Source organism: Camelina sativa, chromosome 3 (genome assembly GCF_030686135.1).
Source record: "Camelina sativa cultivar CO46 ecotype springtype chromosome 3, ASM3068613v1".
NCBI classification, from domain to species: domain Eukaryota; kingdom Viridiplantae; phylum Streptophyta; class Magnoliopsida; order Brassicales; family Brassicaceae; genus Camelina; species Camelina sativa.
In genome coordinates, this window is record NC_141882.1 from 9907865 (window position 1) to 9931850 (window position 23986).

General features: G+C 37.1%; 5 protein-coding genes and 2 pseudogenes across 9 annotated transcripts; 6 read left to right on the forward strand and 1 right to left on the reverse strand.

Moving 5' to 3' along the window:
- The first annotated feature begins 1213 nt into the window (after positions 1-1213).
- Positions 1214-6070, forward strand: LOC104776507 (putative alpha,alpha-trehalose-phosphate synthase [UDP-forming] 9). Its single transcript, XM_010500593.2, has 4 exons — positions 1214-2552; positions 2889-4948; positions 5041-5314; positions 5470-6070. Exons 2-4 carry the CDS (start codon positions 2949-2951, stop codon positions 5809-5811), a joined length of 2616 nt encoding a protein of 871 aa, XP_010498895.1. The 5' UTR covers positions 1214-2552; positions 2889-2948; the 3' UTR covers positions 5812-6070.
- Positions 6071-6346: 276 nt separating this feature from the next.
- On the forward strand, positions 6347-9255 carry LOC104776508 (uncharacterized; annotated as a pseudogene). The gene is made up of 7 exons (XR_015591012.1): positions 6347-6679; positions 6794-6874; positions 6967-7146; positions 7611-7791; positions 7895-8106; positions 8220-8308; positions 8398-9255. The product of XR_015591012.1 is annotated as an uncharacterized LOC104776508 (transcript).
- On the reverse strand, positions 9226-11265 carry LOC104776509 (uncharacterized). Of its 2 annotated transcripts, none has more exons than XM_010500594.3 (6): positions 11108-11265; positions 10850-11020; positions 10438-10602; positions 10112-10312; positions 9923-10020; positions 9226-9845 (listed from the first exon to the last, which is right to left on the reverse strand). In XM_010500594.3, the coding sequence occupies exons 1-6, from the start codon at positions 11166-11168 to the stop codon at positions 9318-9320; spliced, it is 1224 nt and encodes a 407-aa protein (XP_010498896.1). In that variant the 5' UTR covers positions 11169-11265; the 3' UTR covers positions 9226-9317. The 2 variants fall into 2 exon arrangements, with proteins under 2 accessions (XP_010498896.1, XP_010498897.1); XM_010500595.3 differs by having other exon boundaries at positions 9226-9849.
- Positions 11266-11397: 132 nt separating this feature from the next.
- On the forward strand, positions 11398-17715 carry LOC104776510 (AP-1 complex subunit gamma-1). The gene is made up of 18 exons (XM_010500597.3): positions 11398-11700; positions 12039-12341; positions 12524-12665; positions 12767-12940; positions 13227-13406; positions 13965-14119; positions 14349-14439; positions 14556-14719; positions 14848-14902; positions 15077-15199; positions 15285-15380; positions 15494-15621; positions 15865-15969; positions 16076-16338; positions 16492-16734; positions 16825-17000; positions 17131-17235; positions 17390-17715. Exons 1-18 carry the CDS (start codon positions 11669-11671, stop codon positions 17483-17485), a joined length of 2631 nt encoding a protein of 876 aa, XP_010498899.2. The 5' UTR covers positions 11398-11668; the 3' UTR covers positions 17486-17715.
- Positions 17716-18222: 507 nt separating this feature from the next.
- On the forward strand, positions 18223-19247 carry LOC104776511 (AP-1 complex subunit gamma-1-like). Its single transcript, XM_010500598.3, has 4 exons — positions 18223-18347; positions 18465-18628; positions 18759-18813; positions 18984-19247. Exons 1-4 carry the CDS (start codon positions 18291-18293, stop codon positions 19017-19019), a joined length of 312 nt encoding a protein of 103 aa, XP_010498900.2. The 5' UTR covers positions 18223-18290; the 3' UTR covers positions 19020-19247.
- A 662-nt stretch (positions 19248-19909) lies between these two features.
- Positions 19910-21381, forward strand: LOC104776512 (uncharacterized; annotated as a pseudogene). Its single transcript, XR_015590998.1, has 5 exons — positions 19910-20185; positions 20260-20436; positions 20537-20656; positions 20740-20883; positions 20990-21381. The product of XR_015590998.1 is annotated as an uncharacterized LOC104776512 (transcript).
- Positions 21382-22188: 807 nt separating this feature from the next.
- Positions 22189-23794, forward strand: LOC104776513 (uncharacterized). 2 transcript variants are annotated; one of them, XM_010500600.3, is made up of 5 exons: positions 22189-22343; positions 22445-22621; positions 22730-22843; positions 22939-23082; positions 23198-23794. In XM_010500600.3, exons 1-5 carry the CDS (start codon positions 22284-22286, stop codon positions 23516-23518), a joined length of 816 nt encoding a protein of 271 aa, XP_010498902.2. In that variant the 5' UTR covers positions 22189-22283; the 3' UTR covers positions 23519-23794. The 2 variants fall into 2 exon arrangements, with proteins under 2 accessions (XP_010498902.2, XP_087357943.1); XM_087501817.1 differs by having other exon boundaries at positions 22939-23049; positions 23159-23794.
- Positions 23795-23986: the final 192 nt, after the last annotated feature.

Genomic DNA, 23986 nt, shown 5'->3' on the forward strand with positions numbered 1-23986 from the left:
TCTATGGGTCTATCAAGTATCAACTGCTTTTGGTGTAGATCTTAAACTATATAGATCAATATACCCAATTGGCCCATATGAGTTGGTTTTTTTGGTTCCCTTAATTATAATTTCATTCTTCGTTTTGAGACTTGGACTCTCTTCTTCTTCATTTTTTTATAGCACTATCTAAGATTACTATTCAATTGTAAAAGTCTTATACAATGTGTCATTATCTCGTTGGTCAGTTTTGTATCGACGTAAATGGAGTAGTACTAGTTACGATAAAAAAAAGCATCATCCAATTCAATCCATCCACCCCCGAAAGACACTTATCCATTGGGGAAACATTCTGAACCATGATAACTTGATAAGTCACTCTAGGTCCCACGTACATCAGGGCCTCTAAGACTGTGCCTGATGATGTTTTTCATTCGCCTACTTTTACAAAAAAAGCTACAAATGTTTTTTTCTCAAATTATATTGTCGTTTCACACGTGTCGTCATACCCCTCGTTTGTCTATGTCCCTAAGGCATTTACGTGATATTTTTGGATGCCTAGATCGTATGACTCTATAAAATGGCCGCCTTGTCCAAAGTCTTGAAATTCAAGTAATTGTATTTCGGGTTTAATTTCCAAATTTCTAAAATTTTAACTTTTTAGGCCATTGTACCTTTTTAAAAAAGTTTAAACTATAAGTTAGAGCAAATTTTAAACACTTAAATAATTAGTGTGGGATCAGAGGATTGATTTCTTTGTTCGAGGTGATTTTGGGAGCCGCGGAATTATCAACCATACTAATTCTGATCTAAGTGATATTGTTTGAAAGTATATTCCGAAGTAAAATATGAAATAGTTTTTTTTTTTATTAGGAGAAAAAAAAGTAGGTGTGATCACAAAATTGTTTTATTTTACATAAAAAGAGAAAAGTAGCAACGAAGACGAAGAAAAAGAAAGTGTCTATCTGAATCGGATCCAATCAACCACCCAATCCTCGTTGGCTTCCTAAACAACGTGAAAACAAAACACGGCTTAGATGTCAACGTTAATTACATTCCAACCATTAAGAACCAAAATTAATGGGGATATTATCGTCAATTAACACATGGTTAGTAGTACTTTAGTGGCAATAATCCTAATCCTAATGCTGCTTTGTCCCTTGGGAGTTTGAGAGGCCACCCCCGACCCGCATGGTGCCCTTTTTATAAATCAGACAATACACTACGATAATGTGTGCAATTACTTGTTTTTTTAACTATAATAAAAGTTTTTAATTACATGCATGTTGCATTCCCCGATGATGTATGTTCCATTTTATGTCTTTGTCTAAGACTTTTTAGTAAGACAAAAGATAACTCTTAATTATGATATTTTGTTATAGTAAGATAAGAAGATTGAGTCATTCATATAATCTATATGGATATAGTCTTAGAGATCGTGTGTAGAAGTTTTTTGGGTTTTTGACTAATGGCAATACAATTGTTTTATTTCTTTTAATTTGCCAACGGATTATGATTATCTCAAAACGTTACATGCACTTTGTAGAGCTGTGACTACTCTATATAGTTTTTTTTTTCATTTCATATCTTACCAAATACTACAATTAATGTATATTTCAATTGTTATTAGAAAAATACATATAAACTAGACTTTAAAAAGAAAATACCGAAACCATAACACAAGTCAATGAATGGAATGTTTTTTGCTTGTACAATATATACATGTTACATGGGAAAGTATATATAACTTTGAGCATGTTGCATGCATAGTTATAAAAATGTATATAGTGCATTGCATTCATTTATACTATTTGCGTATTATACAGTATTGTGGGAAAGTCAAAAATAAATGATTTGGTACGTTTTGGTTAGAGTCATGTTTAAGGCAAGTTTATCGACTTGGTCATTTTGGATTTGCTCTTGTGACTAGTTTTGGATAAACTCGTAAACGATAGCTCAATTTAAAAAACTAAACCAAAAAATATCAATTTTTTTTTAATACAAAAAGTAGACCCGTACCAAATATACGACCTAGACAGTAGGTTTGATAAGATCTCATAATGGTATTAATTAAATAAACGCATTTGTACATTAGGATTGGATAAAGGATTTGATTATTATTTCTTCATTTTGTATCAGCCGAGGGGAAAAAAGGAAAATGGTCCACCACATTATCTAATCTATCTAGTCATCATCATCTCATCTACCAAATCTTTATTGGATGATAAGAGGATTAAGGGTACTATTGTCATTTTACCCAACCCCCTTAATATTATTTTTATTGCCAAAATTAGAAAAATAGATCGTTAGAAAACGTGTATATGTTGTTCATTTGGTATTTATTTTTCGCATTTAAATTTATTATTTTTTTTTTTTTGGGATGATGCTCTCTCTCTCTATCCAAACTCTCTATAGCGAATGTCCCTAAAGAGTCTCGAGTCCTTATCGTGAACTTTTTGTTTTGTTTTGTGTTGTGTTGTTCATTCATTTTCCACGAAAGAAGAAGACAATTTTTAAGGTTTCCGGTTTAAGTTTCCTCGCCGGCGATTTAGTGGTTTTTTTTGAAGAAGAAGGTGAGCGAGTAGCAAAAGTGTGACTTTTTAATTTTCTTTTGTGAAAAAGTTTTTGATTTTCGTTGAGTTTTTAACTGTTTCATTCATGGGTACTGATTAAATTGTTGTGAAAACGTGTGTCTTGACCTGTTTTGTTTCTGGGATCGATATGTGGAAAAAATCTTAATTTTGGGTTTGATTTGGTCTCAGATGATTACCTGAGGCACTTTCAGATTTGTTTGGTCTTTTTATGTTTCTGAATCTTCTTCTTCTGGCATTGTTAGTTTTTGTTTCATCAGTTTTTTGGTTATGTTCAAAGTTGATTTCACTGAAATGGGTTTGTTCCTTTTTTTTCAGATATTTGACGCTTGCAAGTGTTCAAAATCCATTCTTTTTGCACTTGATTTGATTCTCTCTATGGTGTCAAGATCTTGTGCAAATTTTCTAGATTTAGCATCTTGGGATTTATTGGACTTTCCTCGAACGCAGAGAGCTCTTCCTCGTGTCATGACTGTTCCTGGTATCGTCTCTGAGTTGGATGGAGGCTACGGTGATGTTGATGGTGATGGATCCTCTGATGTCACTTCTTCCAACAGCTCCCATGAGCGGAAGATTATAGTGTCTAACATGTTACCACTACAAGCTAAGAGAGATACAGAAACAGGACAGTGGTGTTTTAGCTGGGATGAAGATTCTCTCCTCTTGCAACTCAGAGATGGATTTTCTTCGGATACGGAGTTTGTTTATATAGGATCACTTAATGCTGATATTGGTGCGAGTGAACAAGAAGAAGTTTCTCAAAAGCTTTTGTTGGATTTCAATTGTGTTCCTACTTTTTTACCAAAGGAGATGCAAGAAAAATTCTATAGTGGTTTCTGTAAACACCACTTGTGGCCGCTCTTTCACTATATGCTTCCTATGTTCCCTGACCATGGTGATCGGTTTGACCGGCGTCTCTGGCAAGCGTATGTTTCTGCAAACAAAATATTTTCAGACAGGGTGATGGAAGTCATTAACCCTGAGGATGATTATGTTTGGATTCAGGATTATCATCTGATGGTTCTTCCCACATTCTTGAGGAAGAGGTTTAACAGGATCAAGCTTGGGTTTTTCCTTCACAGTCCATTTCCATCGTCAGAAATCTACCGCACTTTGCCAGTCCGGGATGATCTTCTGAGAGGGTTGTTGAACTGTGATCTCATTGGTTTCCACACATTTGACTATGCACGCCATTTCTTGTCATGCTGCAGTAGAATGCTTGGCCTTGATTATGAATCTAAGCGTGGGCACATCGGTCTTGATTACTTTGGTCGAACGGTGTTTATTAAGATTCTTCCTGTTGGCATCCATATGGGAAGGCTGGAGTCGGTTTTGAATCTTCCTTCGACTGCAGCGAAAATGAAAGAGATACAAGAACAGTTTAAGGGGAAAAAGTTGATTCTTGGTATCGATGACATGGACATCTTTAAAGGCATAAGCCTCAAACTTATAGCCATGGAACATCTCTTTGAGACGTATTGGCATATGCGAGGAAAACTTGTCCTGATTCAGATAGTGAACCCTGCACGGGCCTCAGGTAAAGATGTGGAAGAAGCAAAGAGGGAGACCTATTCAACTGCTAAAAGGATCAATGAGCGTTATGGTTCTGCTGGTTATCAGCCAGTGATCTTGATTGATCGTCTTGTTCCGCGTTATGAGAAGACTGCTTATTATGCTATGGCAGACTGCTGTCTGGTGAATGCAGTAAGAGATGGCATGAACTTAGTTCCATATAAATATATCATTTGCAGGCAAGGGACACCAGGAATGGATAAGGCCATGGGGATTAGCCATGAATCACCCCGGACTAGCATGCTTGTCGTCTCTGAGTTTATCGGCTGCTCGCCTTCATTGAGTGGTGCTATCAGGGTGAACCCATGGGATGTAGATGCTGTTGCAGAAGCGGTAAATTTAGCCCTCACCATGGGTGAGACTGAGAAGCGATTAAGGCACGAGAAGCACTATCACTATGTTAGTACTCATGATGTGGGTTATTGGGCAAAGAGCTTTATGCAGGATTTGGAGAGGGCATGCCGAGAACATTATAATAAACGTTGTTGGGGTATTGGTTTTGGCTTAAGTTTCAGAGTTTTGTCCCTGTCTCCTAGTTTTAGGAAGTTATCTTTCGATCATATTGTCTCCACATACAGAACTACAGAGAGAAGGGCAATATTTTTGGACTATGACGGCACTCTCGTTCCTGAGAGCTCCATTATCAAAACCCCTAATGCTGAAGTCCTCTCTGTTCTGAAATCTCTGTGTAGAGATCCTAAAAACACCGTGTTTGTTGTTAGTGGAAGAGGCTGGGAGTCTCTGAGCGACTGGCTATCTCCATGTGAAAATCTTGGTATTGCAGCTGAACACGGATACTTCATAAGGTACAAAATGCTAATAATTACTGTTTCTATCAGTTACAGTTTTTAACAAGAAATTTGAACAAACTAAAGACCCATTCTATATTTGGATTCAGGTGGAGTAGCAAGAAAGAGTGGGAGACTTGTTACTCGTCAGCTGACGCGGAGTGGAAGACGATGGTAGAACCGGTAATGAGATCATACATGGACGCAACTGATGGTTCTACTATAGAGTACAAAGAGAGTGCTTTGGTCTGGCATCATCAAGACGCGGATCCAGACTTTGGATCCTGCCAAGCAAAGGAGCTTCTGGATCATCTAGAGAGCGTACTCGCAAACGAGCCTGTTGTCGTCAAGAGAGGCCAACACATCGTAGAGGTCAAACCACAGGTAACATCAGTGATCTTATTCAATTCTTTTCTTTTACTTCCATAAAACTACGTGCACCCAAGAATCTATAAAGAACTCGTTAGTGAACCAATCAATGGCAAAAGCCTCGTATATACCTTGATATGTGATTGAATCTGTTCTTTGTATTGATGCAGGGAGTAAGCAAAGGCCTAGCCGTGGAAAAGGTAATACACCGAATGGTAGAGGATGGAAATCCACCGGACATGGTGATGTGTATAGGAGATGACAGATCAGACGAGGACATGTTTGAGAGCATATTGAGCACAATGACAAACCCGGACCTCCCAATGCCACCAGAGATCTTTGCCTGCACGGTGGGAAGAAAACCAAGCAAAGCCAAGTACTTCTTAGACGATGTCTCCGATGTACTAAAGCTCCTAGGGGGATTAGCTGCTGCATCGAGCAGCTCGAAGCCAGAGTATCAACAAGAATCCTCCTCCAAGCACACGCAAGTGGCGTTTGAGAGCATCATCTGATAGGAAAAAATAAAACGATATCTTCAAGTGTGTCTGTGTGAGTAACCATAACCAACATGGGAAAGGGTTTGTATATGAAAGGCTTAACATGATGGAACTGGTCTGCTGTGTGATTTATTTATTTTCAAAAGCTTGAGAGGGTGTTTTCTTCTATCTCTCTCACTGTTGTTTTCTTGGTTGTAGAATTTGCAGTTTTCATCTCTTTGTATAGAATTGCAATTTACACGGGAGTAACAAAATGGACAAGTTGGCTTTGTAATTCTTCTAAGCACAGGTGATATGATTAATGTTAAAAACAGACTAATCTAGTGGAGCACTCCTTAAAGCTTGTGACAAAAAAAATGACATTTTCAAATATGAACTTTTCTTATTACTATTCTAGTAACAATTATATTTCTCGAATGTAATAATTAGTATTTGTGTAAATATTATCTAAGAGTTAATACATAACTATAAACCATGATTAAAATTATAAATTAATCACCAAAACCTTAATGTAAGTACTATTTTTATTAATTATTGTTGCGCCGACGTTAATGGCATGACAAAGGTGTCACTTTTCTACGCCTCTCTCTTCTTCAACCTTTCTCCTTCCTTATTTTTCCACAGATTGTGTCACTACACACCTCTGTTTCCTGCAACCAGAACCTCCACCATTTTTTTAGCTTCACATTCTACGCCATTTCTCTGCTTCTCTTTAGATATGAACTAGGGTTTTTTTCTTTTTTCTTTTCCCCATTCATCACTTGGCTATTCGTCTCTCCTGAATAATCTTAAGTAATGTGTAGGCGTGTATTGTTTCTGGGTATTCTCATTCTCCTCTTCTCTGGGTTTGTAGCTTCAGCTCCTTCATCAACCTCACCTGCGAGTTAGTTTCTTCACTCTGTTTTTGCGATGACGCTTCTTTAAAAACAAAAAATCTGTTTTTTTTTTTTTTATCCTTTGGTAAATTTAACGAGCTTACATTTTATTCTTCTTGCAGAGATTGTTAATAGCTTCATCTCGAATCATGTAACTTCCTTATTGAAATGGTTATGGTCCTTCAAAACCACCACCAAAACAGGTTTTTTTTTTTGTTCCCCTCTCTTCGCTGATTAAGGTTGTAACAGTTTTGATGATTCCTGGGTTTTTTTATTTCTGGGGTTTTTGAATCAGGTGTTCCGACGAAATCGATGGTGAAATTTGAAAATGGGTATTCAGTGGAGACGGTGTTAGACGGAAGCAAACTCGGTATCGAACCCTATTCTCTCCAGGTCTTACCTAATGGCGAATTGCTTATCTTGGATTCTCAGAATAGTAACGTTTACAAGATTGCCTCTTCATCTCTTTCCCTATGTAAGTGCCCACCATCACTACAAAAAAAGAAAAAATCAGACTTTTTTGGGTTTGTGTCCATTGTAGTACTATTGATTTCGCGTCAGACATTCGTGGGATTCCAATATTTGCTGATCCTTTTAAGGATTTTGAACACGGATGATGAAATCAGGGTTTTTTGTTTGCTTTCATTCACGTGATAAAGAAACTATTTTGTGCTTACCTAATCGTAGTAGTGTGCACATGGACTATGTGTGGTCTTGTACAGTTTGCTGTATATGGTAATACAGAGATTTTAGGTATAAAAAAAGGGTTTTTGAAAAATCAGGACATGTTTTTCTTTGTTTGACAATTTGGATTCAATGTCTAACACTTGAATGCAACATGTGGGAAATTGATTGTGGATTTTGTGTATTCGTAGAAGATCAAGTAGTATAGATGAATGTCTTGAACAAACAAATTGTAACTCTTTGGAACAATGGCAGATAGCAGACCAAGGCTGGTTACTGGCTCCCCTGAAGGATATCCGGGTCATGTTGACGGTAGATTAAGAGACGCGAGGTTGAACAATCCAAAGGGAATCACGGTGGATGATAGAGGGAATATCTATGTTGCAGATACTGTGAATAATGCTATCAGGAAGATCACTGAAGCAGGTTAATTTTTGTCTGTTGTTTTATGGTTTTGCTGCCATTTTGGATAAATGTTGTTTGTTTATGTATTGAGGTAAGAGTTAGTATTAAGAAAGAAAGACAATGTCAATGGCAAGAGTCACAACAATTGCTGGTGGGAAAATGGCTCGTGGGGGAGGTCATGTGGATGGTCCGAGTGAAGATGCACAGTTTTCAAATGATTTTGATGTTGTTTATCTCGGAAGCAGTTGTTCCTTGCTAGTCATTGACCGAGGAAACCAAGCCATCAGAGAGATTCAGCTCCATTTTGATGACTGTGCTGATCAGTATGGAAGTGGCTTTCCTCTTGGTAATTTTTTTACATATCAAAATCTTTGGGTTGTTGCCTCTTTCATTCTTCAATCATCTCTATCCCCGTTACTCTTTAATGTATATCTCTGATTCAATTCTTTATTGTTGCAGGGATTGCAGTTCTTGTAGCGGCAGGTTTCTTTGGCTATATGCTGGCTTTGTTGCAACGTAGGCTCAGTTCTATCGTTTCATATCATACTGTGAGTGTACAATCGCATCTTAACATCTTTCTCTTTTGCTACCTATGATCGCTACAACCAACATTTCTGCCTGCTGTGTAATATATTAGGATCAAGAACTATCTGAAGCAGCTTCTGACCAAGGGCCTATCAAACCGGTCAGACCAACTCTGATTCCAACAGGAGACGAGCAAGAAAAACAAGAAGAGAGCTTCCTTGGAACGTTGCGGATATTCATTTCGAATGCTTGGGTGTTTTCTGTGGAGCTGTTCAGTGGATTGTTTCCCGGTCTCAGAAAGAAGCAGACAGTCAGCTTTGACTTCAACCATCAAGAAACAAAGCATTCTGCTTTTAGCACAACTTCATGGCCAGTTCAAGAGAGCTTTGTAATACACAACAAAGATGAACCGCCTCCCATCGAGTCCAGGAACCCCACTCCCAAAAAAATTTATCCTTTCATGTCCAAAGATGCAACAGAGAAAATGCAACAGCTGCGCCAAAGCCGTGCCTTGTACAGAAGCTTGGATGCCGAATTCCTCGAGGAGCAGCAGCAACAGAAACATCAGCAGCACCACCACAGGCATCACTCGACGATCCCACACACGCTTTATGAGCAAAGCAGCGAGAAGACTAATGAGATTGTGTTTGGGCCAGGTCAGGAGCAAGACCACAGCCGTGTGGCAGCAGCAGCTACTGCTAAGTCGACAGAGTTTGGAGAGCAGACTCATCAGAATATTCACTACAGAGCTCACCAATTTGTGAGTTACCCATATGGATACTATTCATAGACATGATAAGTTTCTTGATATGATAGTAGTAGCAATTAGGGATTCAGGTATAGCTGTTTTGGGATTTGTTGAGAAGGTACATTAGGGATTTGGGCATTTTTGATCTCTATTGTAAGACAAGTACCAAAGTTTAATTCTTCTTCCGCGGTATAAAGAAAAAAAAAAGATTTTGGAACTCAACCAAACTTTGAATGTCAAACATTACATTTACAAAAGATACATACTTTAGCCATTACTGAAACCTACTCAGCTGATGAAGAACCACGAGCTGCAGCATCTTCTTCAGCCATCTTTGAAAATCTTTCAACCTGAACCTTTATAATGTCATCTATGGTTGCACGAGGAAGAGATAACGCAATGTCTGTCTCTTCATTACTGCAGTCTTTGTCATTGTTAGCTTCTCGTTCATCATCAAAGCTTATTAGGTCCATAAGATCATCAGACGGTTTAAGTAAAAGCGGAGGCTTTGGGTTGCAGCAACCTGGACTTTCGGGATCAGACACAGAGCCTGTCTTGTCTACAATAGCTACATTATTGGGTTGACACATGAAGAAAAGACTAGATACCATCGAACTAACTAATCTACTTAATGCAGAATACATGAGGGAGAGGTGAGATATGATCATCATAACTACTCTACTTAGTACCGAATAAACGGTTGATTCAGTAACTCGGTGACTAACGTAAGAGAAGAAGGTCAGAACTTGTTCCCCCAATTTGGTTAGGAGAAGCTTCCATGTCATGATGAACGAGAGGTGGTTGACTTCTTCCTGTCTATAAAGATTTGGTTAAGGGATCTTTTATGTTGATTATACACTAAATGTGGAGATGTATGAACAAAACTTACATGACGAATGATGTAAGGGCGAACAGCAAATCCAATGGCTACCCCGAGAAAGCATGAAATGGCAATCCCTATTGAGCAAAGAGAGTACGTCCCTAAATCTGAAACAGCAAAAGAAGAATCGTTGAAGTTTCTAAAGCACAGTGTATCATTAGAGACTAAAAAAATGATTACTTTATAAAGAAGACATACTAGAATGAGAGCTTTCGAGACAATCCTCCTCCTTTAGATTTATCTGACGAACCATTTCGTTTCCATGATCAGAAACAAGCAAACAACATCTCTGAGGAACAAAAGTGATCTCGAAATCGTTAGAGAAAGTTGCATTCTGTGCAGGTCCATCTCTGTGTCCAATATCCTTTGAGATCCCACCAGCAATGGTGGTTACATACCCTGCAAAGTCAAATAAAACATGCATAATAAAGATAACTGAGAGGTTCTTCCACCAAACAAAGACTAGACAGTAAAAACATGCATTAAAAGCTAAAGGGATACAAGAGTTGAATGTAAACAAACACCTGAAGAGCTGATCTTGCGTATAACGTTATTGCCCTTATCAGCAACATACACATTTCCTTTAGCATCGATAGCAAAACCACGGGGTTTGTTGAACTTGCTGTAACCAGCTTTACCATCTAGATAACCCGGAGTCCTATCCCCAGCAAACCGGTTTATTACATTATCTGCACACACAAAACACAAATATTACAAATGAGCTCAAACTTCAAACTGAAAGAAAGATAACAAAATAATTACGAAATTTTTCACTTGGCTTTGGATTACAATTGCAATAAAAAAGCCACAAGCCCTAAATAATTCACTTTATGCATCCATGATTTTTTTTACTAACTCATATACAAAAGCAATTATAATGATCCGATCCATAAGATTATATACAAAAGAGTGGCTTTGGTGTGTGTGTGTGTTTACCAACGGACAGAGGAAAGGAAGTAGTGTAGAATGTACTGCCGGAAGAATCAAGGACGATCAGATTAGAAGATCCTGGTAAAGCATGAATCGTGTATGGATTCAGACCAGACTTGTGGCCGTCGACCACTGTCGTGACTTCGTACCCATCTTCTAAAACTATCTTACCACTCACTGTAAACAAAATCATGAGAAAAAAATTAAAAATCCGAATTTCGGGTTCAGAATTTTTCAACTGAATTAACAGATTCGAAAACTTACCGAGATTGAAAACGACTAACACGAAGAAGAGAGACACAGCCGACGAAAACCCCAAAGCCATGTCGGAATCGAGTAGGAAACGAAAGCGACTGGTGTTGCTTTTGTTGTTTGTGGTGTTACTTAATTTTGTTGCTTAGCATCTTCTAAAGTTTTAAAGTAGACTTCTCTAAAGTAAAGGAGATAAAGATACTAGGGCCTACCTATACGATGCCGTTTCAGTATAAATGAAAGTTAAGAGTATGGCCCAAACTCGGCCCAGTAAATGTTTTAGTATTGCTGACGAAAACGTTACCGTTTCAGATGCAAATGGAAGTCATGTTATTATTATACAAACGCATTTAATTTGGTAATTTTGGCTTACGAAGACTGAGAAGAAATAAAAAAAAATAAGCATCATCGGCCATCGAGATCCAAATCCTCAGTTTCTTTTGTTCATCTCTCTTCGTATTGATCAGCAGCTACTCCGAACTCCGGTAACGGATTTGTACAATCCAGGCGGTGAATTTCTCTTAAAGTTACCACCGGTGGACAAAGGTCCAACTCCTTTGAACATCCCAAATCATGAATCCCTTTTCTTCTGGTACTCGTCTAAGGTAAATTAGATTCTCTTCTTCTTTATCCTTTTTCTCGGTTCTCTGGTTTCTTAGTGTTTTGATCAGCTCACAGATGAAATTTGAGGATTGAGCTTCGTTCATTTGAGGATTGAATTCTGATTTAAGTATTTTTTTTTTTCCGATTGGTCTGTCTCGAAAATGATTTTGGTTTAGGTGTTTCTGATTCCATTAGAATTTTGATTTTAGTCTTATGAACATGATCACACCAAGGATTTGTTTTGGTAATCCTTTTGCTTATTATGTTGCTATTGGGAATTTATAGTGGAAGTTTGAATTATGATTCTGAAGTTATGGTGGGACATGTGAATGTGATTCAGGGACATGATCCGTGCCATAAGAGCTTGCAAAACAGCTGCAGAGGAGCGAGCTGTTGTGAGAAAAGAGTGTGCTGATATCCGAGCATTGATTAATGAAGATGATCCACATGATAGGCACAGGAACCTTGCGAAACTCATGTTTATACACATGCTTGGTTACCCAACACACTTTGGTCAGATGGAGTGCTTGAAACTAATTGCATCTCCTGGGTTTCCTGAGAAGAGGATTGGATATCTTGGCCTAATGTTGCTTCTTGATGAGAGACAAGAAGTTTTGATGCTTGTCACAAATTCGTTAAAACAGTATCCTTACTAAACTCTTTAGGATTAATCTTAATACTCTTAGTCCTTTGTATGGATTGTTTTTTATTGTTTAGCGGAAAAAGATAGAACAATTGTTTTTAGGTTGTATTGCTGTGATGGGAGTTCAGGAGGGGAAGATATTGTAATAGGTTTGTTTGAGTTTAACCTTAAGTCACGTGCAGAGATCTTAATCATTCGAATCAGTACGTTGTAGGACTGGCTCTTTGTGCTTTAGGGAACATTTGTTCAGCGGAAATGGCTCGTGATCTTGCGCCAGAAGTAGAGAGATTAATCCAGTTTCGTGACCCTAATATCCGAAAGAAGGTGAAGTGTTTTTTTAGTTCATATACAGGGTCTGCTGGAGTTTATTCGCTGTTGTTTTTGTTCCTTTCATCGCTTTTACCATTTATGTTGTATATATGCAGGCAGCGCTTTGCTCTACTAGAATAGTAAGGAAAGTTCCAGATCTTGCAGAAAACTTTGTTAATGCTGCTGCTTCCTTGCTTAAAGAAAAGCATCATGGGGTTCTTATAACAGGAGTTCAACTTTGTTATGAATTATGCTTGATTAATGATGAAGCCTTAGAGTACTTCAGAAAGGTAGGTCAATAATACTACACAAACCACTCTACTTATGCATACAGGAGCATCGGCGTAATGTAATTGAATTTGCTTCATTGAACTTGCGTACATGAGCTTGCTATGTTACATGTATTATGCTTTTGTCTATTATATTACTTTTGCATTAAAGTTCGATATCTGTGGTAATCACTTATAAATAGATCACTATGCTAAAATGAGGCTGATAGTCAGATTGTTACTTGTTTTTTTGTTTTATCAGACAGTCAGTTTTGACAAACCCCTTTTCTTTGTTTTGTCTCTGCAGAAATGCACGGAGGGAGTGATAAAAACTTTGAGGGATATTACTAATAGTGCATATCAGCCTGAGTATGATGTTGCAGGGATCACAGACCCTTTTCTTCACATACGGTTACTCAGACTCCTGCGTGTTATAGGCCAGGGTGACGCTGATGCTAGTGATTTGATGACTGATATACTTGCCCAGGTTAGTCATAGTTTAGCACGTGATTCTGGATATGGTTAACTATCTTCACATCTGCGATTTAATTTCTTTGTTAAACATCAAGTTTTCTTTGTTTTTTGTTTAAGTTGCCTTACATATACTTTTTTGAAAAAATGTCGTGATAAAACTATACTCATGTAATGTGATTTTGTTAAATTATAGCATGGGGGAGAAATCATTTTGTTTAGTTGATAGCGATGATGGGCTATCATTCTCTTTGGTAGATACAAGACTTATTAGGTACTGAGTTTTCCCGTACTTTCCCCCGGGTAGAATTCTCCATCTTTGGATGCCAGACTTGCCAGTCTTGGTTTTCATAGCGAGTGTTTTTATGTGGCCATATAAGTATGTCGGTTGTGCCAATCCTTTTTTTATCTCATCATGATGAATGCATCCCGCTTCTGTTACATGCATTGTTGTGGAAATCTTTTGAGTTCAGAGTCGGGGATCTACTGTGGGTTACTTTATTATCCTGGTTCTTTGATCCTTGCTGTTATGCTGAAAGATATCTTAATTCTAGTTGGTTTCATGCTATTGTAGGTGGCAACAAAAACTGAATCAAACAAAAACGCAGGGAATGCTGTACTCTATGAGTGTGTTGAAACAATCATGGCCATTGAAGACACCAGTAGTTTGCGTGTGCTGGCTATCAATATATTGGGAAGATTCTTATCAAACCGCGACAATAACATCAGGTTCAACCTCCTTCACCTCAATATTTATTTGATATCATCATATGGTATTATATGTTTATGATATAGCTTGCTTGTTTTTCCTTCCATCTATCATTTTTCTTTGGATTTGCGTAACTCTATGAAGCACAATATGCTTTGGTTACCAGCCAGCGTTTCCTTTTTAATCGTAGTTTTGTTTCTCTTTAACATGATGCATTACCTTATCAAATTCATGCTTTCCTTCTCTCAGATATGTTGCATTAAACATGCTGATGAAAGCAATCACTTTCGATGATCAAGCAGTGCAAAGACACAGAGTTACAGTTTTGGAATGTGTTAAGGTATTGTGTTTAGTATTACCAGGACAATATATTAAACAATGTTCAACTGCTAAGTAATAGATGTCTTAGAGAACTTAAAAATGCTCACTGGGTTTCTGCTTCCATCAACAATTTAGGACCCAGATGCTTCTATTCGGAAAAGAGCTCTTGAGCTTGTCACTCTTTTGGTGAATGAGAATAATGTCACACAACTGACGAAGGAGCTAATTGATTATTTGGAAATCAGTGACGAAGATTTTAAGGAAGATCTTAGTGCAAAAATTTGTTTTATCGTTGAAAAGTAAGTATTCTATTTAAAAAGTGAAGAACTTCATAGGGAGGTTTGGGGATGAGGAGAATTGGAAGTTTACCGTGAATGTCTAGTTGACTGTAATTTTTGTTGACTTGTTAACAATTTTGAAAATGTAGGTTTTCTCCAGAAAAACTATGGTACATTGATCAGATGCTCAAGGTTCTGTGGGAGGTATGGATTCAAATGCGAGACATTTATTTTATGCTCTGTTTTAACTTGTTACCACTTTATGACACTCTTTGAAATCGTTCTTTGAGATTTTATATCTGTTAAGCTAATATCAAATTCTAAAATGCATTTTTTTGTATTTGTCGTAACCTAATGTCATCTATTCCATGTTAGTAGGCTGGAAAGTTTGTGAAAGATGATGTGTGGCATGCACTTATTGTTGTCATAAGCAATGCATCAGAGCTTCATGGGTACACAGTTAGGGCATTATACAGAGCAGTCTTGACATATTCGGAACAGGTAGCTCCTTTCTAATGTTAGATTGTGTTTAGTCCTCAATCAGTCGTAACCCTTCCTAATATGGTCTCATTGAGCTTATAACCAGGAGACTCTTGTTCGAGTGGCGGTATGGTGCATCGGGGAATATGGTGATCTGTTGGTTAACAATGTGGGGATGATTGGTAGTGAAGATCCAATCACGGTGAGCAATCCTTATTCATTATTTCCTCGTTGATTAATATTTAGATGCTTTTGCTTCTTGGGATTTCTTGTTGGTTTAAAAATGTGCAATGAGTATTTAACTGCCATGAGCAGGTAACGGAATCTGATGCAGTGGACGTTATCGAGGATGCCATTACTCGCCATAACTCAGATTCCACTACAAAAGCGATGGCATTGGTTGCTCTACTGAAGCTGTCATCCCGCTTTCCTTCTATTTCAGAGTATGCTCAAATTTGTTCAGCTTCGTTGTGTTATCTGTTTTTATCTCAACTCGTCTGCACTTATCCGTTTTCAACTCTACGCAAAATGCATATGCACACTGAGTATCTTAATAATGAAATTTGGCTGTCTACCAGAAACTTTAGCGCGTTATCTTCTGAAAAATGATTAGAAATATATTATACCTGTACTTCCATCTCAACTCTCACTTTGTAATTAAACAGTTCTTTAATAATCAATGGCAGGAGAATTAAAGACATAATTGTGAAGCAGAAAGGAAGCCTTCTCCTTGAAATGCAGCAGAGAGCTATTGAGTACAATTCTATAGTTGACAGGCATAAAAATATCAGGTGGTTAATGAAAACCCTAATTCCTCTCTTCCTCGTGTATTTACTAGAGTAAATTTTCATGTTCACTCTCCTTTAAGGCTCATGACCGAATTATGTGTGCATATAGATCTTCTCTGGTTGAGAGAATGCCGGTACTGGATGAGGCTACTTTTAATGTGAGGAGGGCCGGCTCTTTTCCTGCATCAGCTTCAACAGTGGCCAAGCCTTCAGTTAGTCTTCCAAATGGTTTTGAGAAACCTGCTGTTGCTCCTCTTCTGGACTTGCTAGACCTGGATTCTGACGATATCCTTGCTGCACCTAGTTCATCTGGTGCAGATTACCTTCAGGATCTTCTGGGTGTTGACTTAGGATCATCTTCATCACAATTTGGTTAGTTCTTTGGCGTTTCTACAACTATTACATTCTTTTTATAGCGTGCTCACTTGTTATTGGTCTCTGAATGAGCAATCTTTTTTTGAAGTTATTTTCCTTGCAACACGATAACTCATGTTTGGTCTTCCCGTATTTTATGCAATGTTTTAGGTGCAACCCAGGCTCCAAAAGCCGGCACAGATCTGTTACTGGATATTCTATCAATTGGAACACCTTCTCCTGCACAAAACAGCATATCATCTATTGATTTATTATCAACAGCTGACGTTAACAGTAATCCCTCAAATGCGCTAGACACGCTTTCTTCACCAGTTCCACCTCACACAGCAACGACTGCGTCCACCGGTATGTTTGATTTATTAGATGGTCTTTCTCCAAGCCCATCAAAGGAAGGTAAGAAAAAGTCTTGGCCTTAAAAACAATCAATATGATCACTGAAACTCTTTTATAGAGATCAATAACAAGCTTTCCTCATTATTGCAGCAACTAATGGTCCAGCATATCCATCTATTGTTGCATACGAGAGCAGCTCCTTGAAGATTGAGTTCACTTTCTCAAAGCCACCAGGGAATCCGCAAACGACAAATGTCCAGGCTACTTTTATTAATTTATCTCCCAATACTTTCACAGACTTTATCTTCCAGGCTGCTGTTCCAAAGGTCATTCTTTTTGCGTTTTTCTCCCTTCTTATTCCTCTTTTCCTCAATTGATAATGGAGTATCTGTCTTGACAACTGTCCGGTTTTGAAAATTTTCTTTTAACCTTCTTTTTATTTTGGGCAACTTCCAGTTCCTCCAGCTTCACTTGGATCCAGCTAGCAGTAACACACTCCCGGTAAGCGGCAATGGTGCCATCACACAGAATCTAAGCGTCACTAACAGCCAGCATGGGAAGGTATAATCATTCTTTCTTCGTGTTCCTGTCTTCTACATTCCATGCTCGGCTTTGAAGTATAGCAATTCATGATTAATCTATGCTCAAATAAAGATAGTCTGAGCATGTGGTCTTCAGAGACTTAGCACTCAAAACGGTTTAATGTTTATGGCAGAAATCCCTTGTGATGCGCATGAGGATTGGTTACAAACTGAACGGAAAAGATGTATTAGAGGAAGGACAAGTCAGCAACTTCCCTTGCGGGTTGTGAACTACTCGATCGGCCATTGTATTTTCAGCATAAGGACTTGAGTGTGTTAATTTTCATGCAGCAAAAGCAGCTTTTGCCCTCCAATTTTTTTTGTCCATCCGTTTCCTCCAACAAATACTTTGGCCTTTTGTTTGGGATTTGAGTCTCCTTTACAAAAATTCATTCTAAACAAATATTTTGTCCGAAAAAGGAAAAAAAAATAGAGATAATGTGAAATGAAATTTTGAAAAGCTTAAATCATTAAATCAATGACATAATTTCCCCTACTGACAGAGTAGGTAATAATCAACTTTTTTCATCGATCTCATCACATCCTTTAAATGGTTGTGGTAGTAGATTCCTGGTTCTTTTAAAGGGATTAGTTTAAATCTAGAATGAGAAATGAATAGGAAAACCAAATGATCATAGATGTTGACGTGCTAATAGATTAACTTCTTGTATTAAATAGAAACGGCACCCACCTAACATAACCTACGCAAGCTAGCTTATCACAACTCTCTAGATTTCTTCTTCTAAAACACAGGTTAAAGAAAACAAATCATTTGATATCTCAACTCGTTCATCTGGTATCTGCATATGGTATTATATGTTTATGATATAGCTTGCTTGTTTTTCCTTCCATCAATCATTTTTCTTTGGATTTGCGTAACTCTATGAAGCACACTATGCTTTGGTTACCAGCCAGCGTTTCCTTTTTAATCGTAGTTTTGTTTCTCTTAAACATGATGCATTACCTTGTCAAATTCATGCTTTCCTTCTCTTAGATATGTTGCATTAAACATGCTGATGAAAGCAATCACTTTCGATGATCAAGCAGTGCAAAGACACAGCACACAGAGTTACAGTTTTGGAATGTGTTAAGGTATTGTGTTTAGTATTACCAGGACAATATATTAAACAATGTTTAACTGCTAAGTAATAGATGTCTTATTCTAACTTAAAAATGCTCACTGGGTTTCCGCTTCCATCAACGATTTAGGACCCAGATGCTTCTATTCGGAAAAGAGCACTTGAGCTTGTCACTCTTTTGGTGAATGAGAATAATGTCACACAACTGACGAAGGAGCTAATTGATTATTTGGAAATCAGTGACGAAGATTTTAAGGAAGATCTTAGTGCAAAAATTTGTTTTATCGTTGAAAAGTAAGTATTCTATTTAAGAAAGTGAAGAACTACTTACTCTGACTCTTTTCATAGGGGGGTTTGGGGATGAGGAGAATTGGAAGTTTACTGTGAATGTCTTGTTGACTTGTTAACAATTTTGAAAATGTAGGTTTTCTCCAGAAAAACTATGGTACATTGATCAGATGCTCAAGGTTCTGTGTGAGGTATGGATTTAAATGCGAGACATTTATGCTCTGTTATAACTTGTTACCACTTTATGACACTCTTTGAAATCGTTCTTTGAGATTTTATATCTGTTAAGCTATTTTTTCAAATTTTATATGCATTTTTTTGTATTTGTCGTAACCTAATGTCATCTATTCCATGTTAGTAGGCTGGAAAGTTTGTGAAAGTTTGTGTAAGCAAATGAAACCGAAAAATCGAGAAGAATACAAAAAATGTAGTGGTGGACAAGGAAAAATTGCATCGAAAGTGACAATGGACCAATATTTTCAGCCATATTTTCCTTACAATATTCCGCCGCTTTCTTCGTACATTCGTGAGATCACCATCAAGACCACCGAAACTCTGCTCAAAATGCTTCAAGAGAGGGCTACCATACTGCGAGAGATGCCGTATTCTTAGGAAGAACTCAATGCTCTTTACATATTCTAGCACATTCCATTTTCTTTCATTGTCCATCCATGGTGACATGCGTGTCGAATAAAGATTACCTAATTTCTCACTAATTATGTGTCTTTTAATATTCCATATATATCATATATATTGTTATTTGTTATTTGCTTTTTTTTATGAGTTTGATTTTATAAGTTGACTTTATAAGTTAGTTTTCTTAAGGTAATTGTTACTCGACCCAATTGCATGCTACTTGGAAATCAGTGTAGTTCTGACAATCTGTGTGCATATCTATAAGCTTGTTATGGTTGTCAATTTGTTTAGATAATAACCATGTTGTATTTATTATCTAATCTTGATTCCTCCAAACTCTACACAAAAGTCATGATTGAGCGAATTAACATCTTGAGTCTAATCTTGATTCCGTAATTTTGTACATGTCATAGTTATGGGATTTCAACGAACACAATCACTGATTTATGATTGAGAAACATTTTTGGATATTTTGGAACATTATGATCCATTTTGGGGCCCAATCCATATATATTACGCCATTTTCTGGCACCAAATCACAACTCTACAACGTTGGTGCAAATTTTTAACTCCATAATTATGGTTATTATGTTTTCTTTCTATTCTAGACGTAATATAATATTGGTTCATGCTTCTATTTTATTTTTCCTCAGGTAGGTCTCGCCTGTACGTCAATAACTCACGAGCATTGAGTTGCCCGCTGCATTGTTTAGCCGTAAGTTAAACTTAACGTACATCATCCTCCAAGATGCTGTCATCTTTATTTTTTGGGGGACAAACGCAGAAATTTCATCTAGAATTTCCTCAAACCATATTATATGCAAGCTCTGGAACGTCATTTTCTTTTTCATTTGTGGACTAAAATTTAAGAGAGAAATGGGTGTGTTTTCTGCATTTGGTGCATGGATCAATCAGAACTCGCAAGAGGTAATATCGATATAGACACTACTATCAATGGCCCATCACATAATTTAGATTATGATTATGTTTTCTTGTTCTAGGCCCCTAAGGAATCTGAGAATGTTGAATCTAAGTCAGAGATGGATAATAATAATAGTAATAATGGTCCTGCTAAGATGGAGAAATTTTATGACGAAAAAGAGTGGCAGAGGCAAAATAAACTTTGGACAGCTGCAGAGAAGAAGCATCCATGGTATGATGCACCTCCTAAGGTGAAGGTAATATAACAAAACGAGCTAAAAAAAATCTTTTTAAGGGAATTGGTAGATTAAGAATTAAGATTGACAAAACTTTCTTATATATTAATGATGTTTGAAGGTGACAACAAAAAAAGGTCTTTGTCATATGCACATATAATTGACATTGGGGTTGCATCCTGATGGAGTCTTTGAACTTTTCACTAATCCATATAACGGACCAACCACCGAACCACTTTTGGTATTCTTTCTTATCACTGTATGATATATTATTGCATGTTGAAATATATACTTGAGAGTGTACGTACTCTTTTTGCTATGAAGAAAAGCAAATCAAGAAAGGTTTTGAAGGAGGATGGACCGAGGCAGATCGCAAAGGTGGAGAAAGCTGTGGCCTGGAACTTCAATGGGAGGTCTTTTTCCGTCCCCATAAGTCTAACTGTTGATGAAAACAGAAAATATTTTACAGTAAGAAGCTTCTCTATATATACCCCCTGATCACAATAATCAATATGTTTTGTATTTGGTGTCTTGGTGAAATTTAGCTTGGATTTCTCTTACGTATTGTGGACAGGCGAAATATAAGAAATGGAAAATGATGTTGATGAAAGTGTTCAAGGGTAGCTATAAAGTGGAGCCACTATACGTAGATTCAGAACGCTTATGCAAGCACATGGAGCCGAAGAGTGTAGAAGAATACAAAAAATGTAGCGGCGGACAAGGAAAAATTGCATCAAAAGTGATAATGGACCAATACTTTCAGCCATATCCTCCTTTTAATCTGCCGCCATTTTCTTGGTTCATACGTGATATCACCATTAAGAACACCAAAAATGTGCTAAAAACACTTCAACGTTGGGGTTTCAGTATTCGAAATCCAGGTGTAATCCTTTCAACTGACAAACATGGAAACACAGAAATTTCTCCTAAACGTTAATTGGGAGTTTTTTTTTTTTTGTTCTTCGAGTGCTCAGAATCAATCTCATTGAAATCGATTATTTACGATCACTACTTTGTCAAAAACATATTTCGTTTAAATATTTATTTACGATCAATGCCACTAATTAACAACTTGACTATTCTGGAATATGTTGATGAAAGTATTCTTAATTTCTTATACAAATGGGATAGATATTTACCTAAAATACAATTGGCAAACACTAATGGTCTTTTTCCATATTATTATTTGCAATAATTTTTTTAATAAATATGATGCAAGATATTGATGTAAGAATTTTGTATTCTTGAGCAGTCAAATTAGAGCAACATCGGCCGGCCGGCCAGCAAATATATAATTCATAGAAAAACGCATACTATTATAGTTTGGTCAGTGTTCTATGGGGAATAGGTTTTTAACCATCTTCCATAATCCAATCATGCATGGTCTACGCGGAAAAGCTAGGTTGTTCCGGACGTAGTGTTGTTATTCACTTTCGAAGGCGCACTGTGATCTATGCCGTAGACCGTTCAATGAATCATAAGAAAAGTTTGTATTTAGTTTGTTTGATGCTATATAAACAAAATATATAAGGTTGTTATGTTAAATTTTTTATTATAAAAAAAAAATTTGCGCATAAGATTGGTTTATCGTGTTACACCAAAAGGGTCCACATAGAAAAAAATGAGAGGAAGCTTAATTCTCCAATTATTCAACCTTTGATCTCCTCTTTCCTCAGGTAAGTCTCGTCTGTACGTTAATCACTCACGAGAATTGAAATGTGCATGGTTTAGCCGTACGTAAAACTTAACGTACACCATTAATTCTCTCTCAAGATTTTAGCCAAGATACCTCAAAAGCCATATCATATATTTTCTTTTGTGATCAGCATTTTGTAAGTTTAGTTTGCAGACTAAACTCTCAAAAAGAAATGGGTATATTTGCTGGATTTGGTAGCTGGATCAACCAGAACAATGAAGAGCCTCGTAAGGTCAGTTTCATTTCCATCAATCAAAACTCCTGAGGAAGTCAACTCAAAATAAACCCATTATAGAGATTATTCTGACAATATATATGTTTTTTCTGTTGTAGGCCGAGCCAAACAGATCTGAAAATGTTGAATCTAAGTCCGAGTCAGAAACGGATGATGACAATGACCAAGATAAGATGAAGAAATACTATGAAGAAGATGAGGTGGAGAGACAAGCTCAACTTTGGATAGATGCAGAAAAGAAGCATACATGGCATGATGCCCCTCCAAAGGTGAAGGTAATAATAACAAATCAACAAAATTAAAAAAAAATCTCTATACGTAGATTTTGTTGCCTTTTTAAAAGGAATATGAATAAAGATCTTAAAATTTTCTTATATTTGTAGGTGATAACAAAAAAAGGTCTTTGCCGTATGAACATAGAATTCACATTGGGATTTCCTCCTGATAAAGTCTTCGGAATTATCACTGCCGGATCATTTTTTCTCGACCCACCTCTGGTTTTTTTCCTTTTCACTCATTCTATGTTTCAAATGTGGTATTAATTTTTAGCAATACTTGAGAGTGTATTCTTCTTTTTTTTTTTTAAATGTAGACAGGCAAATCAAAAAAAGTTTTGAGGGAGGATGGACCGAGGCAAATCGCGAAGGTGGTGAAAACCGTGGAATGGAAATTCCTTGGGTCGTCTTTCGCTATCCCCATAAGTGTAATTGTCGATGAAAACAGAAAAGACCTAACAGTAAGAAGTGTTTCTATTACCCCCTCTCACACTAGTCAATCTTTTGTTGTTTTGTATTGGTGAAACTTAACTCTAGGTTTCTCGTGGTGATGATTGTGAACTGGCAAAATATAAGAAAAAGAGAGTGATGTTGATGAAAGTGTTCAAAGGTAGCTATAAAGTGGAACCCCTATACGTAGATTCAGAACGCTTATGCAAACACATGGAGCCAAAGAGTCCGGAAGAATACAAAAGATGTAGCCGCGGACAAGGCAGGATTGCCTCAAAGGTGATAGTGAACCAATACTTTCAGCCATATCCTCCTTTTAATCTGCCGCCGTTATCTAAGTACATTCGTGATGTTACCATCAAGAACACTGTAACTGCGCTTAAAACACTTCAAAGTTGGGGTATAAACTTTCGAAGTCCTGGTATAGTGACTTCAATGGAAACGTGATAAGATCATCACCAAAAAAAAAGGAAAAACAAACAAACGTTGAAAGAACTTAGACCAATTAAATGAATGCTATGTTGTAAGTGTAAAACCCCATTTATTATAGTCTTCTATATAGAAATAACTCTACTCGTTTCATTTTAACAAAGAAAACTCTAGTCGACTTAAGGATGTCACCAAGTCGAGTGGGAGTACTAATTGAGTTACTCGTGTTTTTGTAGGGCCAAATTTTAATTAAAAAATTCAAAAGCTGGTCCACTATAAAAAGAAATGTTTCTCCAATTGCTTATTGAAGTAACGTTTCTCTACTGTTTATAAGCCATAGACAATTTTCATTGGTTCAATTTTCATTGAAGCAACATTACTTATTGTATGATTAAAGTATTATTATTTATTATTTTTTTGAGAATCTCCAGCCAGTTCTCGGTTGGACATGCCCAGTAACCTTAAGCCCATACTAACTCTTTATTC

Bases quoted from the DNA above. Each gene is read 5' to 3' on its own strand.
- LOC104776507 (XM_010500593.2), top strand. From the start codon at position 2,949: ATGGTGTCAAGATCTTGTGCAAATTTTCTAGATTTAGCATCTTGGGAT. The intron at 4,949-5,040 runs GTACAAAATGCT...ATTTGGATTCAG, and splicing joins GAACACGGATACTTCATAAG to GTGGAGTAGCAAGAAAGAGT. The intron at 5,315-5,469 runs GTAACATCAGTG...GTATTGATGCAG, and splicing joins TCGTAGAGGTCAAACCACAG to GGAGTAAGCAAAGGCCTAGC.
- LOC104776509 (XM_010500594.3), bottom strand. From the start codon at position 11,168: ATGGCTTTGGGGTTTTCGTCGGCTGTGTCTCTCTTCTTCGTGTTAGTC. The intron at 11,021-11,107 runs GTAAGTTTTCGA...TTTTGTTTACAG, and splicing joins GTTAGTCGTTTTCAATCTCG to TGAGTGGTAAGATAGTTTTA. The intron at 10,021-10,111 runs GTATGTCTTCTT...TTGCTGTTTCAG, and splicing joins TCTCGAAAGCTCTCATTCTA to ATTTAGGGACGTACTCTCTT.
- LOC104776510 (XM_010500597.3), top strand. From the start codon at position 11,669: ATGAATCCCTTTTCTTCTGGTACTCGTCTAAG. The intron at 14,120-14,348 runs GTTCAACCTCCT...TCCTTCTCTCAG, and splicing joins AACCGCGACAATAACATCAG to ATATGTTGCATTAAACATGC. The intron at 14,720-14,847 runs GTAAGTATTCTA...TTGAAAATGTAG, and splicing joins ATTTGTTTTATCGTTGAAAA to GTTTTCTCCAGAAAAACTAT.
- LOC104776511 (XM_010500598.3), top strand. From the start codon at position 18,291: ATGATCAAGCAGTGCAAAGACACAGCACACAGAGTTACAGTTTTGGAA. The intron at 18,348-18,464 runs GTATTGTGTTTA...TCAACGATTTAG, and splicing joins CAGTTTTGGAATGTGTTAAG to GACCCAGATGCTTCTATTCG. The intron at 18,629-18,758 runs GTAAGTATTCTA...TTGAAAATGTAG, and splicing joins ATTTGTTTTATCGTTGAAAA to GTTTTCTCCAGAAAAACTAT.
- LOC104776513 (XM_087501817.1), top strand. From the start codon at position 22,284: ATGGGTATATTTGCTGGATTTGGTAGCTGGATCAACCAGAACAATGAA. The intron at 22,844-22,938 runs GTTTTTTTCCTT...TTTTAAATGTAG, and splicing joins TTTTTCTCGACCCACCTCTG to ACAGGCAAATCAAAAAAAGT. The intron at 23,050-23,158 runs GTAATTGTCGAT...ACTTAACTCTAG, and splicing joins CTTTCGCTATCCCCATAAGT to GTTTCTCGTGGTGATGATTG.